The sequence below is a fragment of the Eschrichtius robustus genome, chromosome 3, assembly GCF_028021215.1.
Source record: "Eschrichtius robustus isolate mEscRob2 chromosome 3, mEscRob2.pri, whole genome shotgun sequence".
Lineage (NCBI taxonomy): Eukaryota > Metazoa > Chordata > Mammalia > Artiodactyla > Eschrichtiidae > Eschrichtius > Eschrichtius robustus.
Genome location: NC_090826.1, coordinates 1,184,696 through 1,196,886, shown reverse-complemented (window position 1 = coordinate 1,196,886; position 12,191 = coordinate 1,184,696). Strand labels below are relative to the sequence as shown.

Sequence of the window (12,191 nt, the reverse complement as noted above, 5' to 3'; positions counted from 1 at the left end):
CGCCAGAGGCCCCGGTGGAAGGCAGGCCTTAGGGCCGGAACCTGGGTGCCAGGGGCGGGGGTGCTGTGGGCAGTCTCGGGCCCAGCCCGGTAGCTTCAGGACGCCACCAGGGCCTGGACGTCCCATCCCCGGGCCACTCTCCATGTTCCAGGAGGAGGGAGCAGTGACACTGCTGGAGACACACAGGCCAGAGGGCGCCCATCTGGGAAGGGGAGAAAGAGGCTCACTGTCCTCGTTGTCAGAGCTGGCCAGGCATGGCCTGGGGCCCTGGCCGACCCAGATCCAGGCTCTGCTGCATCTCGGCCACCCGCTTTCTGCTGCTCCCACGTCAGTCACTCCGGGGCCCGGAGGCTCCGCTCCCTGCTCGGTCCTGCAGCCCTAGTCCTTTAGAGCAGCGGCCCAAGGGGCAGCCTGATGCAAGGAGGCGTCCTCAGGAGGTAAGCGGCCTTCGAGCTCGAGGTGTGAGCCCTGGGCGGGATGCAGGCCTCGGACACGGCTGCTCCCGTGGGGGGGCCGCTGGACCACCTGGCCTCAGGGGTCACTCTGCCAGCTAAGCCCTGCAGTGGGTGAGCGTCCCCAGCGCCTGCTCCCGTGGCCTGGGGACAGGGCGCACCCTGGGCAGGGGGCCCAGCAGGGCACACTCTCTGATTCCCACAAAGTCACCATCACGCGCCCCTCGAGGTGGTTTGCGGGGGCACCTCAGGGCCAGCAGGGTCGTGGCCTGGCTGCCACCTGATCACAGCAGGGCACTGGGCCTGGCATTCCCGACCCTGCGGCAGACAGCTCGGCTGCACAGTTGCCCCTCTAGTTGCCTCTGTCCCCTCTGACTGTGAGGACCTGCCCTGCTCTGGTGCAGGGGTGACCCGGGCCCCTTGCTGAGAGCTGCGACCCTGTCACCCCGAGTCCGTGGTGGCAGCAGACGTGGGAGGGGGCTGGGGTGTTCATGGGGACTTGGTGGTCTCTGTTCTCCCATCACCACGTACAGAAGGCACTGTGATGGCACCCCCGGCCGTGCACCCAAGGGACTGGGGGTGAGTGACTCTTCCAGCCCCCGCGCCTCCCCCCAGCCCCTCTGTCCTCAAGTCTCGGTCCCCAGGTCCCTCTGTCCTGAGCCCGTTGAGCTAGTGGGAGGAGAGCCTTCCAGGCTCCAGCAGAGGAGGTCACAGTGAATTTAAGCAGCGGCCAAAGGCTCCGTTTTATTTCATGCTGGGACCAAAGGCCTTCCCACTTTCTCACCGAGAAGATGAGCACCTCCCACGCCCAGCCTCCTCGCCATCCCTGGTCCAAACCCACAGAGCGAAGTCCCAGATTCAGGATCCTTTTCCGAGTCAGACGCAAAGCTCCCCGGGGCCCGGTGCCTGCCTGGCTCCCGGGTCAGGAGGCTGGGCTGCAGGAGAGGAGATGCTGGGCCGTCTTCTGCAGACCAGGGGTCCGGGTGAGGGTGGGGACAGAGCTTGGGGGTGCTGAGCGAGGCTGAGGCCTTCCTCTCCTTTTATGTGGCCCGTGGTCCTCCCCCCCTGTGAAACACGCAGAGCCCCTGGGGGTCCTTCCCCCAGGAGGTCCCGGGCATGGGACCTGCGAAGCCGGCCTCACATGGTGTACGCGGCCCAGTAGATGACGTTGACAGCGGCGAAGGCCGCCGGGAACACGGCACGGGCGTAGATGTCAATGGTGTCCGCGTCGATGGGCTTGAAAAGCGCACGGAGGCCCCCCTGGGCCCCCTGCTTCTTTGTCTCCTCTGTCTCCACCTCCACCGACCTATAGGAACCCATGAGGTTCCCGGGCACGCGGCACTGCCGGCGGGACACGGCCAGCTCCTGGGTGACGCCCGCGGCCGAAAGGGAGAAGAGCACGATGGCATTCTTCACGTCCATCTGCATGGGGAGGGGGAGGGGTGGGCTGAGTGGCTGGAGAGCGAGGGGCAGGACCCCCAGCCCAGGCCAGCGGCTCTATCCTCAGAGCAGGCGGCAGAGGGTCCCAGGTTGAGCACAGGAAAAAGTGCCCCCTGCCCCGCCGGCAATGCTGACCCTTCCTGGTGCTGGGTGAGGGCGCTGTCCTTCGTCCTGACCATGAGAGGCCCCTCGCCCCGCCCCACCCACTCCCAGCCTCACCTCGGCCCTCTGCTCCTTGACCTTGACCTTGGCCTTTTGCTTCTTCCGGTAGTCAGCGTTGAAGTGGGCGAAGGCATACTCCACCAGGGCGGCAAACACAAAGACGTAGCAGATCCAGAAGTACACGTCCAGCGCCTTGATGGCCGATGCCCGTGGGAGGGAGGAGCGGGCACTGACCATCAGTGTGGTCATGGTCAGCACTGTGGTGATGCCTGGTGGGAACAGGTGGTGCCATCGCTGGAACCCCACCCCAACCTGAGTGCAGGTCAGGCTCCTCTCACCAGGCCCGGCCTGGCTGGCCACTGCCCCAGGACAGTGGCCCGAGGGACTGCAAGGCAAGGCCTGTGCTCAGGACAAACGGGGTTAGGGCCCTGCTCCCAGGCTCCCTCCTTCCACCAGCTCCCTCGCGGGAGAGGCCAGGGCCCCGTACCTAGAGACACCCTGGCGGGCACTGCTGCCTGGCTAATCCAGAAGGAGACCCAGGACATGGCGACCAGGAGGATGGAGGGCATGTAGGACTGGATGATGTAGACGCCCCGGTTCCTCCGGAGGTGGACGTGCAGGCTGAGCCGGGGGAACTGGCCGGCTGCCGGAGACCCCCGTTAGCACCAGGCCCACCACCCAGGGCAGTGCTCGGGGAGAGGGGCGCTGAGCGGGAACTGGGGCCACTGCCAGCCTCCAAAGAGAGGAAGACCCTTGTCCCCACCTCCCCCCACAGCCTGATGGGTCAGGAGAGGGGCCGGCCCTGCGGCAGGGCCACCAGAGGAGGGAGAGGAGAAAGATGCCGGCCTTGCTGCTGGCCCAGTGGGCCCCTCCCAGAGCGCGGTGCACCCCTCTCCTGCCCTGCTTGTGCACCGCCAAGCTCGAGGAGAGAGCCGGCCTGGGCTCGCTGGCTCCGACAACCGGGCAGCAGGGGCGGGAGGGGCCAGGAGACAACACAGGCTTGGCCTTGGAGCCCCCCGGCACCCCTCAAACCCCGGGAAGCAACGAAGAAGCGAGGAGTAAGGCAGAGGAAACCTGATCCGGGCCCGCACTAGGGCTCGTCCCGAGCGGCTCGGCCAGGCACAGCCTGCGCCGACCAGCGGTTTTCCAGTTGTATCCTCCGGGGGCCCTCAGGGCCAGCTAGTGGCTCTGTGGAAAGCACTAGAAAACCACCAGCGGGGCTCACAAGGAAGAGGCCACGAGAGGTCGCGTTACCCGATTTGAAGTTCATCAGCTCCGTGGTGAAGCGGTAGCTGGTGATGGTGAACTGGGCCAGCTGCAGCCTGTCCAGCCCGTGGATCTGCCCCTGGTTTTCGGACCAGTAGTAGACGATGTCCTCGGACGAGTAGCCGTCTGCAGGATAGCCCACATGGGCCGCAGAGCCTGGCGCCCCCTCCCCAGCCCCTGGCAGCCCCCGCAGGACTGCCCTGCCTGTGCTGGGAGTCCGATACACAGAGGCAGGGAGCAAGGAGGCCTGGGACCACGCCTGGCACCTCGGAAAGGTGGGCAAGGCCAGATGAGCTGGCCAAAGGGCAGGTCACCCTTGCCAGGGTGACCCGCAGGGGCCGCCATGCTGGCCCAGTGACACAGGCACATGTCTTGTCTGGGCTCCAGGGCTGGCTGTCCTGGGCAGGGTGCTGACCCGCAGCAGAAGGGCCAGGCTGCTCGGACCTTCCGGCCCCTTCTCTTCCTTCTGTTTCTGCACTCCCCCATGCCTCCCTGCCCCCGCGCCAGCCCGCACTCACAGCTCTCCAGGTGCAGCATGCACTCCTGCTCGTCCATGGGGTACTTGGCCAGGTCCATGTCGCAGGCCACCGTGGAGGTGATTCTGCCCAGACAACACACTGGTGGGTCCCCAGGATGAGGCCAGCCCCTGGCAGCCGGCGTCTCTCTGGCCCAACATAGCAGAGACGCCCCTGCACCCAGCCAGTACGGCCTCCTCACGGGGCGGCGGCAGGCTGCCTTTGGTCTTGCCGGCAAGCTGCTGGCATTTGGGTGGAAACTGGAAACTGCGGCCACTTTACAGATATCTGTGAGTCTTTCCTCAGGGATCAAGAACCGGATTTCATTCACTTTCCTCGTCCTTCAGAACAGCTGGCTGGCTAAGCCGGGGGCCAAGAAGGCAGGTCCAGCCTGAGCCCCCTGGTCTGCCCCTGGGGATGGCCTCTAGGCGTCCCCACTGACCATGCAGCCTGGGAAAAGGCTGGTTTTCCAAGAGAATTTAGATTCTTATGTAAATCTCCTGATCTTTAAAATGTCGGCAATGAAGTCCACTTTTAAAAGGCATGTGTCAGAAAACACACATTCAAACAAATACACGTACACGTGTGTTCACAGCGGCACAGCTCACAACAGTCAAATGCGGAACCAGCACAGCTGTCCGTCGACGGAGGAGCAGTACACAAACTGGTGTATCCATGCAATGGAACGTCACCCAGCCATAAAAAGGCAGGAAATTCTGATAAGTGTCACAACACAGATGAATCTCAAAAACACTATACTAAGTGAAAAAAAGCAGACTCAAAAGGTCACGTAGCGTATGATTAATTTTGTGTGAAATGTGCTGAATAGGCAAATCCATGAAGATAGAAAGCAGATTGGCAGTTTGCAGAGCTGGAGAGGGGAGACGGGGAGTGACTGCTAATGGGCACGGGGTCTCCTTTCGGGCGAAATGTATTGCAAGTGGGTAGAGGTGATGTTTGCACAACATAGGGAGTGTGCTAAGTATCACGGAATTGTTCACTATTAAATGCTTGATTTGATGTTATGTGAACTTCACCTCAATTTAAAAAGACAAGGGCACGCGTTAGCCAAATAGCGGCCTCTGCTGGCTTCCGGCCAGCAACCTCTGCTTCCTGCGCAGCTGCTGGTTGCCGGGGGATATAAATACCGCCACCCCCCACCCCCCATCCCCCCAGCTCTCAGCACTGCGCTCCGTGGGGGGTGGGCGGGCAGGCAGCCGGCTGGGCTCACCGGATGCTGTAGAGAATCACCCCGTCGGGCTGCAGCCGGATGAGCTTGTTCTCCACCGTCACGTCGTGGAACCAGGCCGACTTGGCGTTCACGATGAAGGTGTCTGGGAGCCACAGCTTGTCCACGAAGCGGCTGTCCAGGCCCAGAGTCTCGTTGGTGTGGTTGTAGGACAGCCTGCTGTCGCGCCAGCTCTGATGCAGAAACACCGTCATGGTGTACTCCTGCGGGGGGGCGCGGAGGCCCGGCCGTCAGCCCCTCCACTCCTGGGGGCACGCGGCCGGGGGCGGGGCGGAGGCCGGTGGGACCTACCATGTTGGCCTCCGAGATGTGGTCGATGCTGGCCACCTCGATGGCGAGTGCCACGTTCACGGGGGGGCCTGCGAGGAAGGAGCCAGGCCCGAGGCAGGTGGGGCTGAGGCCAGGCCCCAGCACCCCCGGCCGCTCAGCCAGGCCAGCGAATGCCCCAGAAGGCGGGACAGGGAACAGCCAGGGGCTTTGCAGGGGAGGCCGTCTTGGTGCAGACCAGCCTGAGGCCTGAGCAGATCCACCTTCCTAGCCGTTTCCCTGGGGGCTGGCGCAGGAGCTCGGGCACGCCCCTCAGGGGAGCCGGCCTCTGCACCAGCCCAGAGCCAAGCAGGGCTCACACCCACACTGGACCCAGGGTCTGCCCGAGCCCGACGGCCACTCTCACCTCCAATGCCAGGCCGGAAGTTGCGGGCGTAGCCCTGTATCAAACCGTCCAGGTTGGGGAGCCAGGATATTTCCAGGTTGGAGCCGACATAGTCGCCAATGTCGTTCATTGCCCTGGAAACACAAGGCCCACTGGTCACAGGCAGGGTGCCAGGGACAGAGCCTGTCCCGGGCACCTAGGCCAGGGGTGGATAGGGAGGAGGCCCTGCGGGCTGGACCTGACCAGTCACGCCGGACACAGGGAGCCCCCGGGAGGTGCAGAGCCCGGGACTCCTGGACCTCTTCCACCGGCCTCTATGCTCAGCTTACACCCCACCCACTCGGCCCTGAGGGAGGCCACCCAGGTCAGGCAGAGGCCCCCGGCTCCCTCCATAACCACCCAGCATCCCCACCCCTGGGGTCCCCCAACAAGAGCACATGGCCTCCCTTTCAGCTTCTGAGGGCAATGTGTCCTGTAGGAGGTGACTTGGGAGAAAAGACATGTGACCAGGAGGCTGAAGGCTGGGGAGAGGGAGAGAGAGGGTGAGGTCCCAAACCCGCGACCCAGTCCAGGCCGAGGGCCCGTGGGGAGGCTGCAGGCCGGCCTCCTGCTCTCTGTCCCTTCCCAGGCAGTCTCCAGAGCTCCCCAAATTGCCACGTGCCTCCGGGGCTTAGCCTGTCCCCGGAGCAGCTGGGGGCCATGCCCCCTGGTTTCAGATTAACCTCACTGACAGCCTGTGCTGGTCGTGTTTGTCCCTGGTGGGGCCGCAGGGGGACCCAAAGACACAGGCGTCTCACGGCCCGCACACGCCGACTGCCGGAAGCCCCCCAGTGGCTCTGCCTGCCCCCCTCCTTCTGCCCACCCTCTGGGAAACAGAGCCCCCAAATTCATGTCCACCCAGAACCCCAGAATGGAACCTTATTGGGAAGCAGGGGCTTTGCAGATGTAATTAGTTAAGATGAAGTCATGCTAGACTAGGGTGGGCCCTAAATCCATGACTGGTGTCCTTAGAAGAAAAGGAAACTGACACACAGGGAGAAGCCATGTGACCACAGAGGCAGGGAGTGGAGTGATGCGGCCACAAGCCGAGGGACACCAGGGACTCCGGCAGCATCAGGCTGGAGAGAGGCATGGACCCTGCCGACACCTTGGCTTCAGACTTCTGGCCTCCAGAATTACGAGAGAATAAATTCCCCCTGTTTTAAGTCCCCCAGCTTGTGGTCGCTTGTTACAGCAGCCCCGGGAACCTCACACAGCCTTGCTCCTGCAACCCACAGCGGCGGTGGGGGGGGGCATTTCTCCTAAACCTGACAGCAGGGAACGAGGAGGGACATTCAGGAGGAACCCTCTTGCTTTTCTCTGAATCACTCCTGTCCCCAGTGGGCAGAGAAGGCCTCCAGGTCACCTGGGGCCCGAGCCCACCCAGAGCCCGCAGGGGAGACGATGTGCCAGGGTCTGGATGCAGAGAAGCTGGGACCGTGACGAGACCGCTGACCCCTCTGGGCTCCCGCGGTGCTGCTGCTGGCCGCCCCTCCCCTCCCCTCCGGAAGTGGGACCGGCTACCGCTGAGCCTGTCGGCGCAGCCTCTGTGTCCCGCCCCCCCACCAGCCCCCACTTGGGCCACCGCAGACCACGGCCCCCTCCGCCCGAGGCCCCAGTCCCCTGCCTGCTTCCAGCTGCTATGCTCCCTGACTCCTGCCCTCCAGCCTCTCCCCTCTTAGACGCCTGCTTGACCCTCCAGACCCTCTGCCATCTGTCCCCACCTCTTTCTCCGGCGCTATGACCCCCCCCATGTCCCCACGCTGATTCCCCCCACCTCCACTGAACCCCCATCCCTCTCCTGGCCCTGCCCCGGGCCCCTGAAGGAAGCTGTCCTGATCGCGCATCTGTTCATCCACCCGTCCATCTGGCTAGTGTGACCCTTGGTGCCGCCCTGTTCCAGAGATGTGACTGAGCCAGGAAAGGACAGTCGCGGCCCAGGCCCTTGCAGAGGTCAGCGTCTGCAAGGGGTGGCAAAGCAAGGGGCTTTGAGCATGAAGAGGGTCACAGGAAGGGGAGGTCAGGAGCCCTCTGGCTGGGGAGAAAGGGACAGCCTCCCCGAGAAAGTGACATCACAGCCCGAAGAGAGAGAAAGTGAGTCTGGGGCAAGGCAAGAGGCAGGAGGTGGGCGAGGGCTCCACGCGGTGGGGTCTGGGAGGGGTCTGCAGGGCAGTGGCAGGCATGGGGCGGAGAGTGTGGAGGGGGGGACTGTGGGGCTCATCCAGGGTCAGGGGGAAACCGGCACTCCGAACAAGGAGCTGCTCGATTAATTAGATTAAACCTGGATGCCTGTGAGGGAGGGGCATGGGAAGTGTCCTGAGGGAAGAGGGGGGATAAACTGGGGACCGTCGTGGAGGTTGGGGGGATGATGGGCTGGATGGGCCATGGAGACAGAAAGGGGCCTGGTCCAGACCAAGGGAGGGTCAGTGGAGGGAGGGGCCGGGAGCAAGTTCTGCCGCTGAGTTGGTGGGGCTCGGCATCCAGCTGGACTGGCCCCAGACGCTGTCCTCTCAGGCGGGTTCAAGAAGCCCTCGGGGCCGCCGGGGCTTGGGAAGCACCAGCAAGGGCACCTGGGCCCCTCGTCTGCTCCACATACTGGCCCATGAGGAAGGTTGAACGTGACCCAGGAGGTCCTCAGCTAGTGAGACCTGCAAAGCCCGCTCTCCCCGCAGGCCCACAGGGTCGCTCCAGGTGAAGGCTGGGTGCAGCGTGTGGACAGGGCAGGTGCTTTGGTAACAAAGTAAAAGAAGGAATTAAATGAAGCCCTGGCCCCAAGTAAAGCACAATTAAAAATGCAAATGGAGTTCACCCTGAAGGTCTGACGCAAAGGGATTGGAATGAGGCTTTATTTTTGGACCGGCCCAGCGGCTGGCCCACTTGGAGCCAGGCCGTCAGGAGACACCACCCTTCCCGGCCTTGAGCTGGTGGCACAGGTGAGCACACCTGTCCTGGGCCAGGGCCTCACACCCGCTTAGGGACACAGAGGCAAGGTCAAGGGCAGCGCCCACCGTGAAGCTCGCCTGAAAGTGTCAGGACACTGCTGGGTTCCCAGCTCTGCCGTCTCCAGGGGTGAGAAGGGAACAGGCTCCCGCGGTGCCACAGCTCACCTGGGATGAGGTGGCCGTTTCTGCAGCTGTGAAAGGATGCGGGGGCCGGAGTGCCCTGGAGGCGGGGCTACATGGTGCTCTGGGTCCCGGAGGGCCCTACCCTCCTCCACTGGTTCAGGTAGAGTCAGTGGGGCAGGCGGGGTACCTGGTCCATGGGGGGCTCTGCATGGGGTCAGAATGTGGGGACTCTGACCCACGTCCCGGGAGGGAGCGTCTGACTCCTCTGATGGCCCTGGCAGCCGGCGATGGCCTATAGGGTTGGGGTTTCATTAGAGGAACAGAAGCTCAGAGACACGCCAGGCTCAAGCTCGTGGGACAAAGCAGGTGCTGTGAAATCACAGGCAGCTTCCGCCCTCCTGGGGTTGCTCCTGGGTACCGTCAGGCCCCCCACCCTCTCCTGGCCCCCCTGAGAGAAGCCCCACCCCTGTCACTTGCCTGTGCCCCTGGGGATGGAAAGGGAAGGTGGGTGTAGCTGAGCGAGGCAGCAGGCCCACCCCCAGGATCCTCCCACCCCCCCGACCCTGTGCACACGAAGCCCACGGATCCCTGACAGCTCTGCTTTTAGAGCAGCCGCCGCAGCGCTGGCACCTCAGTTACCAAGGCGAACACCACGACGATCGCACTCACGGGAGGTGAGGGCGAGGCAAGCACCGCAAGCACAGCTTCTCCAGGGAGACGGAGGTGCCAGCAGCCCCGGAAGGCCACCCACTCGGGTAGGCAGCCGGCGAGCTTGGGCAGCCGCTGCGTGAGCGGATCTTCAGACTCAGGGAAGCGTGGCCTTGACCCGACCCACAAATGCTGCACAGCTCACTCCCTTCTTATCCCACCAGGAGCCCCGCGATCTGGGCTGAGGGGCGGCAACAAAGGCCCTTCCATTAGCCCGATGTCCCCTCACACCGCCCGGGGTGGGGACGAGGGAAGGGAAGGCACTGTTCCCCTGGTTTCTGAGTGGAGGGATGCAGAGCAGATGGGAAAGGAGGCCCCGAAGGCCCCCAAAGCCCAGAGGCTCTCGTCCCACCCGGGGCCTCAGCCTTCCTACCCCGGCAGACAGGCTCACCCCTCGCCCAACAACCCAGGAGCCAGATGGGGTAGGAGTTCAAAACACTGCAGATTTTAGAAAGGCAATATAATGCACTCATGCACTTGGGGAGGGGTGTGTCTGGAGAATTTTCCAGCAGGAAATGTATAAATATGCCCCATGAGTAGCGTGAATACAGACAAAACAAGCAAGGCAGGCTCTGCCGCCAACTGAGTGTTGGTGTCAAACTTGGACTAAGACTTGGGGTTCAGAGCAACTTGGATTTCAGAACTGCGGCTACGCAGCTGTGGGCCTGAGCCAGCAGCTGACCCCTGGCCCCCAGCACATCCCTCCACAGCCACACCTCAACGCTTTGCCCTTTCTGGGACCGTGAAGCAGGAAAAGGAGAGAGGAGAACAGCCCACTGGGCTTGATAAAGAACAAGGCCCCGGGACAGGGGCCACATCGGCACTGCCTGTGACTTTGACATGACAGCCACGTCCACAACCAAAGCCAGGCTTTCCTGGCTCTGCCCTCCACCCACCAACAAGTAAGCTCTGACCACACACACACAGAGCCGTGTTACATATTGTCCGAGTGACTACAGCCAAAACACAGGCCAGTGTTCAACGATTTCTGGCTTTTAAAGTCCTCGACATCAGTTGGTTGACCACGAAGTCTGGAATGCTGGGGGGAAGGGGCAGGGAGAGATGATTTTGCTCTGTTTTTTTCTGCAGCCCTGGCACCAAGACGATTTTCAAAAAGGCCCCTCACAACTCCTATGGCAGGTAGCCAGACTCAGTGCTCAGGATGCTGGGCAACCCGGGGCCCACATCAAGTCCGGTCTGCAGAGACACGAAAAGCAAGCTGGGGCCATGCTGGCCCCTGGGAGCCAGAGGGAGGGGCCTCAGCACAGGGACCTTTCTTCTTAGCCGCTGCCTTCTCTGGGGAAGACAGGGCGCCTCATCCCCTCTCCTGACAGTTAAAAAGAAATCCGGAGTCTGTCCCCTGCCAGGGGCACCTGGCTCCCCGACTCGCATACCCTGGCGTCGGATGGCATTAGAAGTGGTCCCAGAAGGGAGGTCCACAACCACACCTGCCATGAGGACGCGCCTTCGTGTCCACCCCAGGCCGCTAAGGGCAACGGAAGCTGGCGCCCGAGGCTCTGCTCTTAGAGCAAGGGGAGCAATCTCCCCTCCTGTGTTCCCCAGACCCCTCCTTTCTTCCTGCCTGCAGCTGGGGCCCTACTGAGAGCTCAGACCGCGCCTGGAAGGGCACCAGCCAGGCAGGGATCGGCCAAGTGCCGGCTGGGGCGAGGAACCCGAGCTCAGCAGGCGAGCCCGGGCACCGGGGGAACTGCGGGCGGCTCCGACGCCCTCGACCGGCCCTGCGGCACGGGTTCAGCACCGGGACGGCGGACAGCACCGGGGCGGCGGGGCTGCCAGAACCTAGAACATCGCCGCTGCTCGCGCCCAAGGGCATCTCCGCGGCGAGTTTGGAGAGGAGGGCCCGCGGGGGAGACGGGTGGGGGAGTCATGGGGGGGATGGGGGACCGACACGGTGGGAGCCTGTGGGTGCGGGCAGACGCGGGGGCCTGAAGAGCAGGGGTTCGCACGGGGCTCCAGCCCGGCAGCCGGGGCTTGGCCGGCGCGGGACTCCTCACCGAGGGCGGCCCCCGCGCAGCGCGGACCCGGCGCTCGCTCACCTGGTGCCGCGGTGCTGCTGCGCGCAGAGAAGCAGGAGCGGGGGCAGCAGCCAGGCCAGCGCGTCCATGGCCTCGGCCGGCTGGGCGCTGGGCCGGGGGCGGCGCCGGGGTCCGGCCGGTCGCGGGAGCTCGAGAAGTTGCTTAGCCGGCGGCCGCGGCGGCGGCGGCACAAGCGGGCGGGAGCGGGAGGGCGCGCGGCGCGGGCGCGAGGGCGGACTGAGCGCGGAGCCCGGAGCCGCCCCGCCCCGCGCCGCGCGGCACGGCCCCCTCCCGCCCGCCCCCCCTCCAGCTCCGGCCGCCCCGCCTGCAGCTCCCCTCCCGCCTCCGCCAGACCCCCGCGCCCCCGGCCGGGGGTCCGGCACTCCCCGTCCCAGCGCCGCTGCCCTTGCCGGCCGGAAAGGGTCCCTCCGCGCGTCTATCCGGGAGGCGACTCAGGCGCACGACCCGCGTGGACGCGGCCTCTCGCTGCCGGCCAGGCGCCTGCGGACCGACGGGCGCGGCAGAACCTGGTCCCTGGGGCGGAGTCTGCCATGGGCCGTTTGTGGGGGTCACGGGTCCCCGGGAGCTGGTTCGGGGGGAGGAGGGT

At 64.4% G+C, this 12,191-nt stretch overlaps 1 protein-coding gene across 1 annotated transcript; it reads right to left on the bottom strand.

The window, feature by feature from the left end:
* Nucleotides 1–1,589: 1,589 nt before the first annotated feature.
* GABRD (gamma-aminobutyric acid type A receptor subunit delta) lies at nt 1,590–11,673 on the bottom strand. Its single transcript, XM_068537689.1, has 9 exons — nt 11,606–11,673; nt 5,758–5,870; nt 5,376–5,443; nt 5,067–5,287; nt 3,839–3,921; nt 3,309–3,446; nt 2,542–2,697; nt 2,112–2,323; nt 1,590–1,874 (listed from the first exon to the last, which is right to left on the bottom strand). The coding sequence occupies exons 1-9, from the start codon at nt 11,671–11,673 to the stop codon at nt 1,590–1,592; spliced, it is 1,344 nt and encodes a 447-aa protein (XP_068393790.1).
* Between the last annotated feature and the right edge of the window lie 518 nt (nt 11,674–12,191).

Coding starts and splice junctions, on each gene's coding strand:
- GABRD (XM_068537689.1), bottom strand. CDS start 11,673: ATGGACGCGCTGGCCTGGCTGCTGCCCCCGCTCCTGCTTCTCTGCGCG. Junction 5,444..5,757: donor CTTCCGGCCTGGCATTGGAG/GTGAGAGTGGCC, acceptor CCTTCCTCGCAG/GCCCCCCCGTGAACGTGGCA. Junction 5,288..5,375: donor ACATCTCGGAGGCCAACATG/GTAGGTCCCACC, acceptor GCCCCCCCGCAG/GAGTACACCATGACGGTGTT.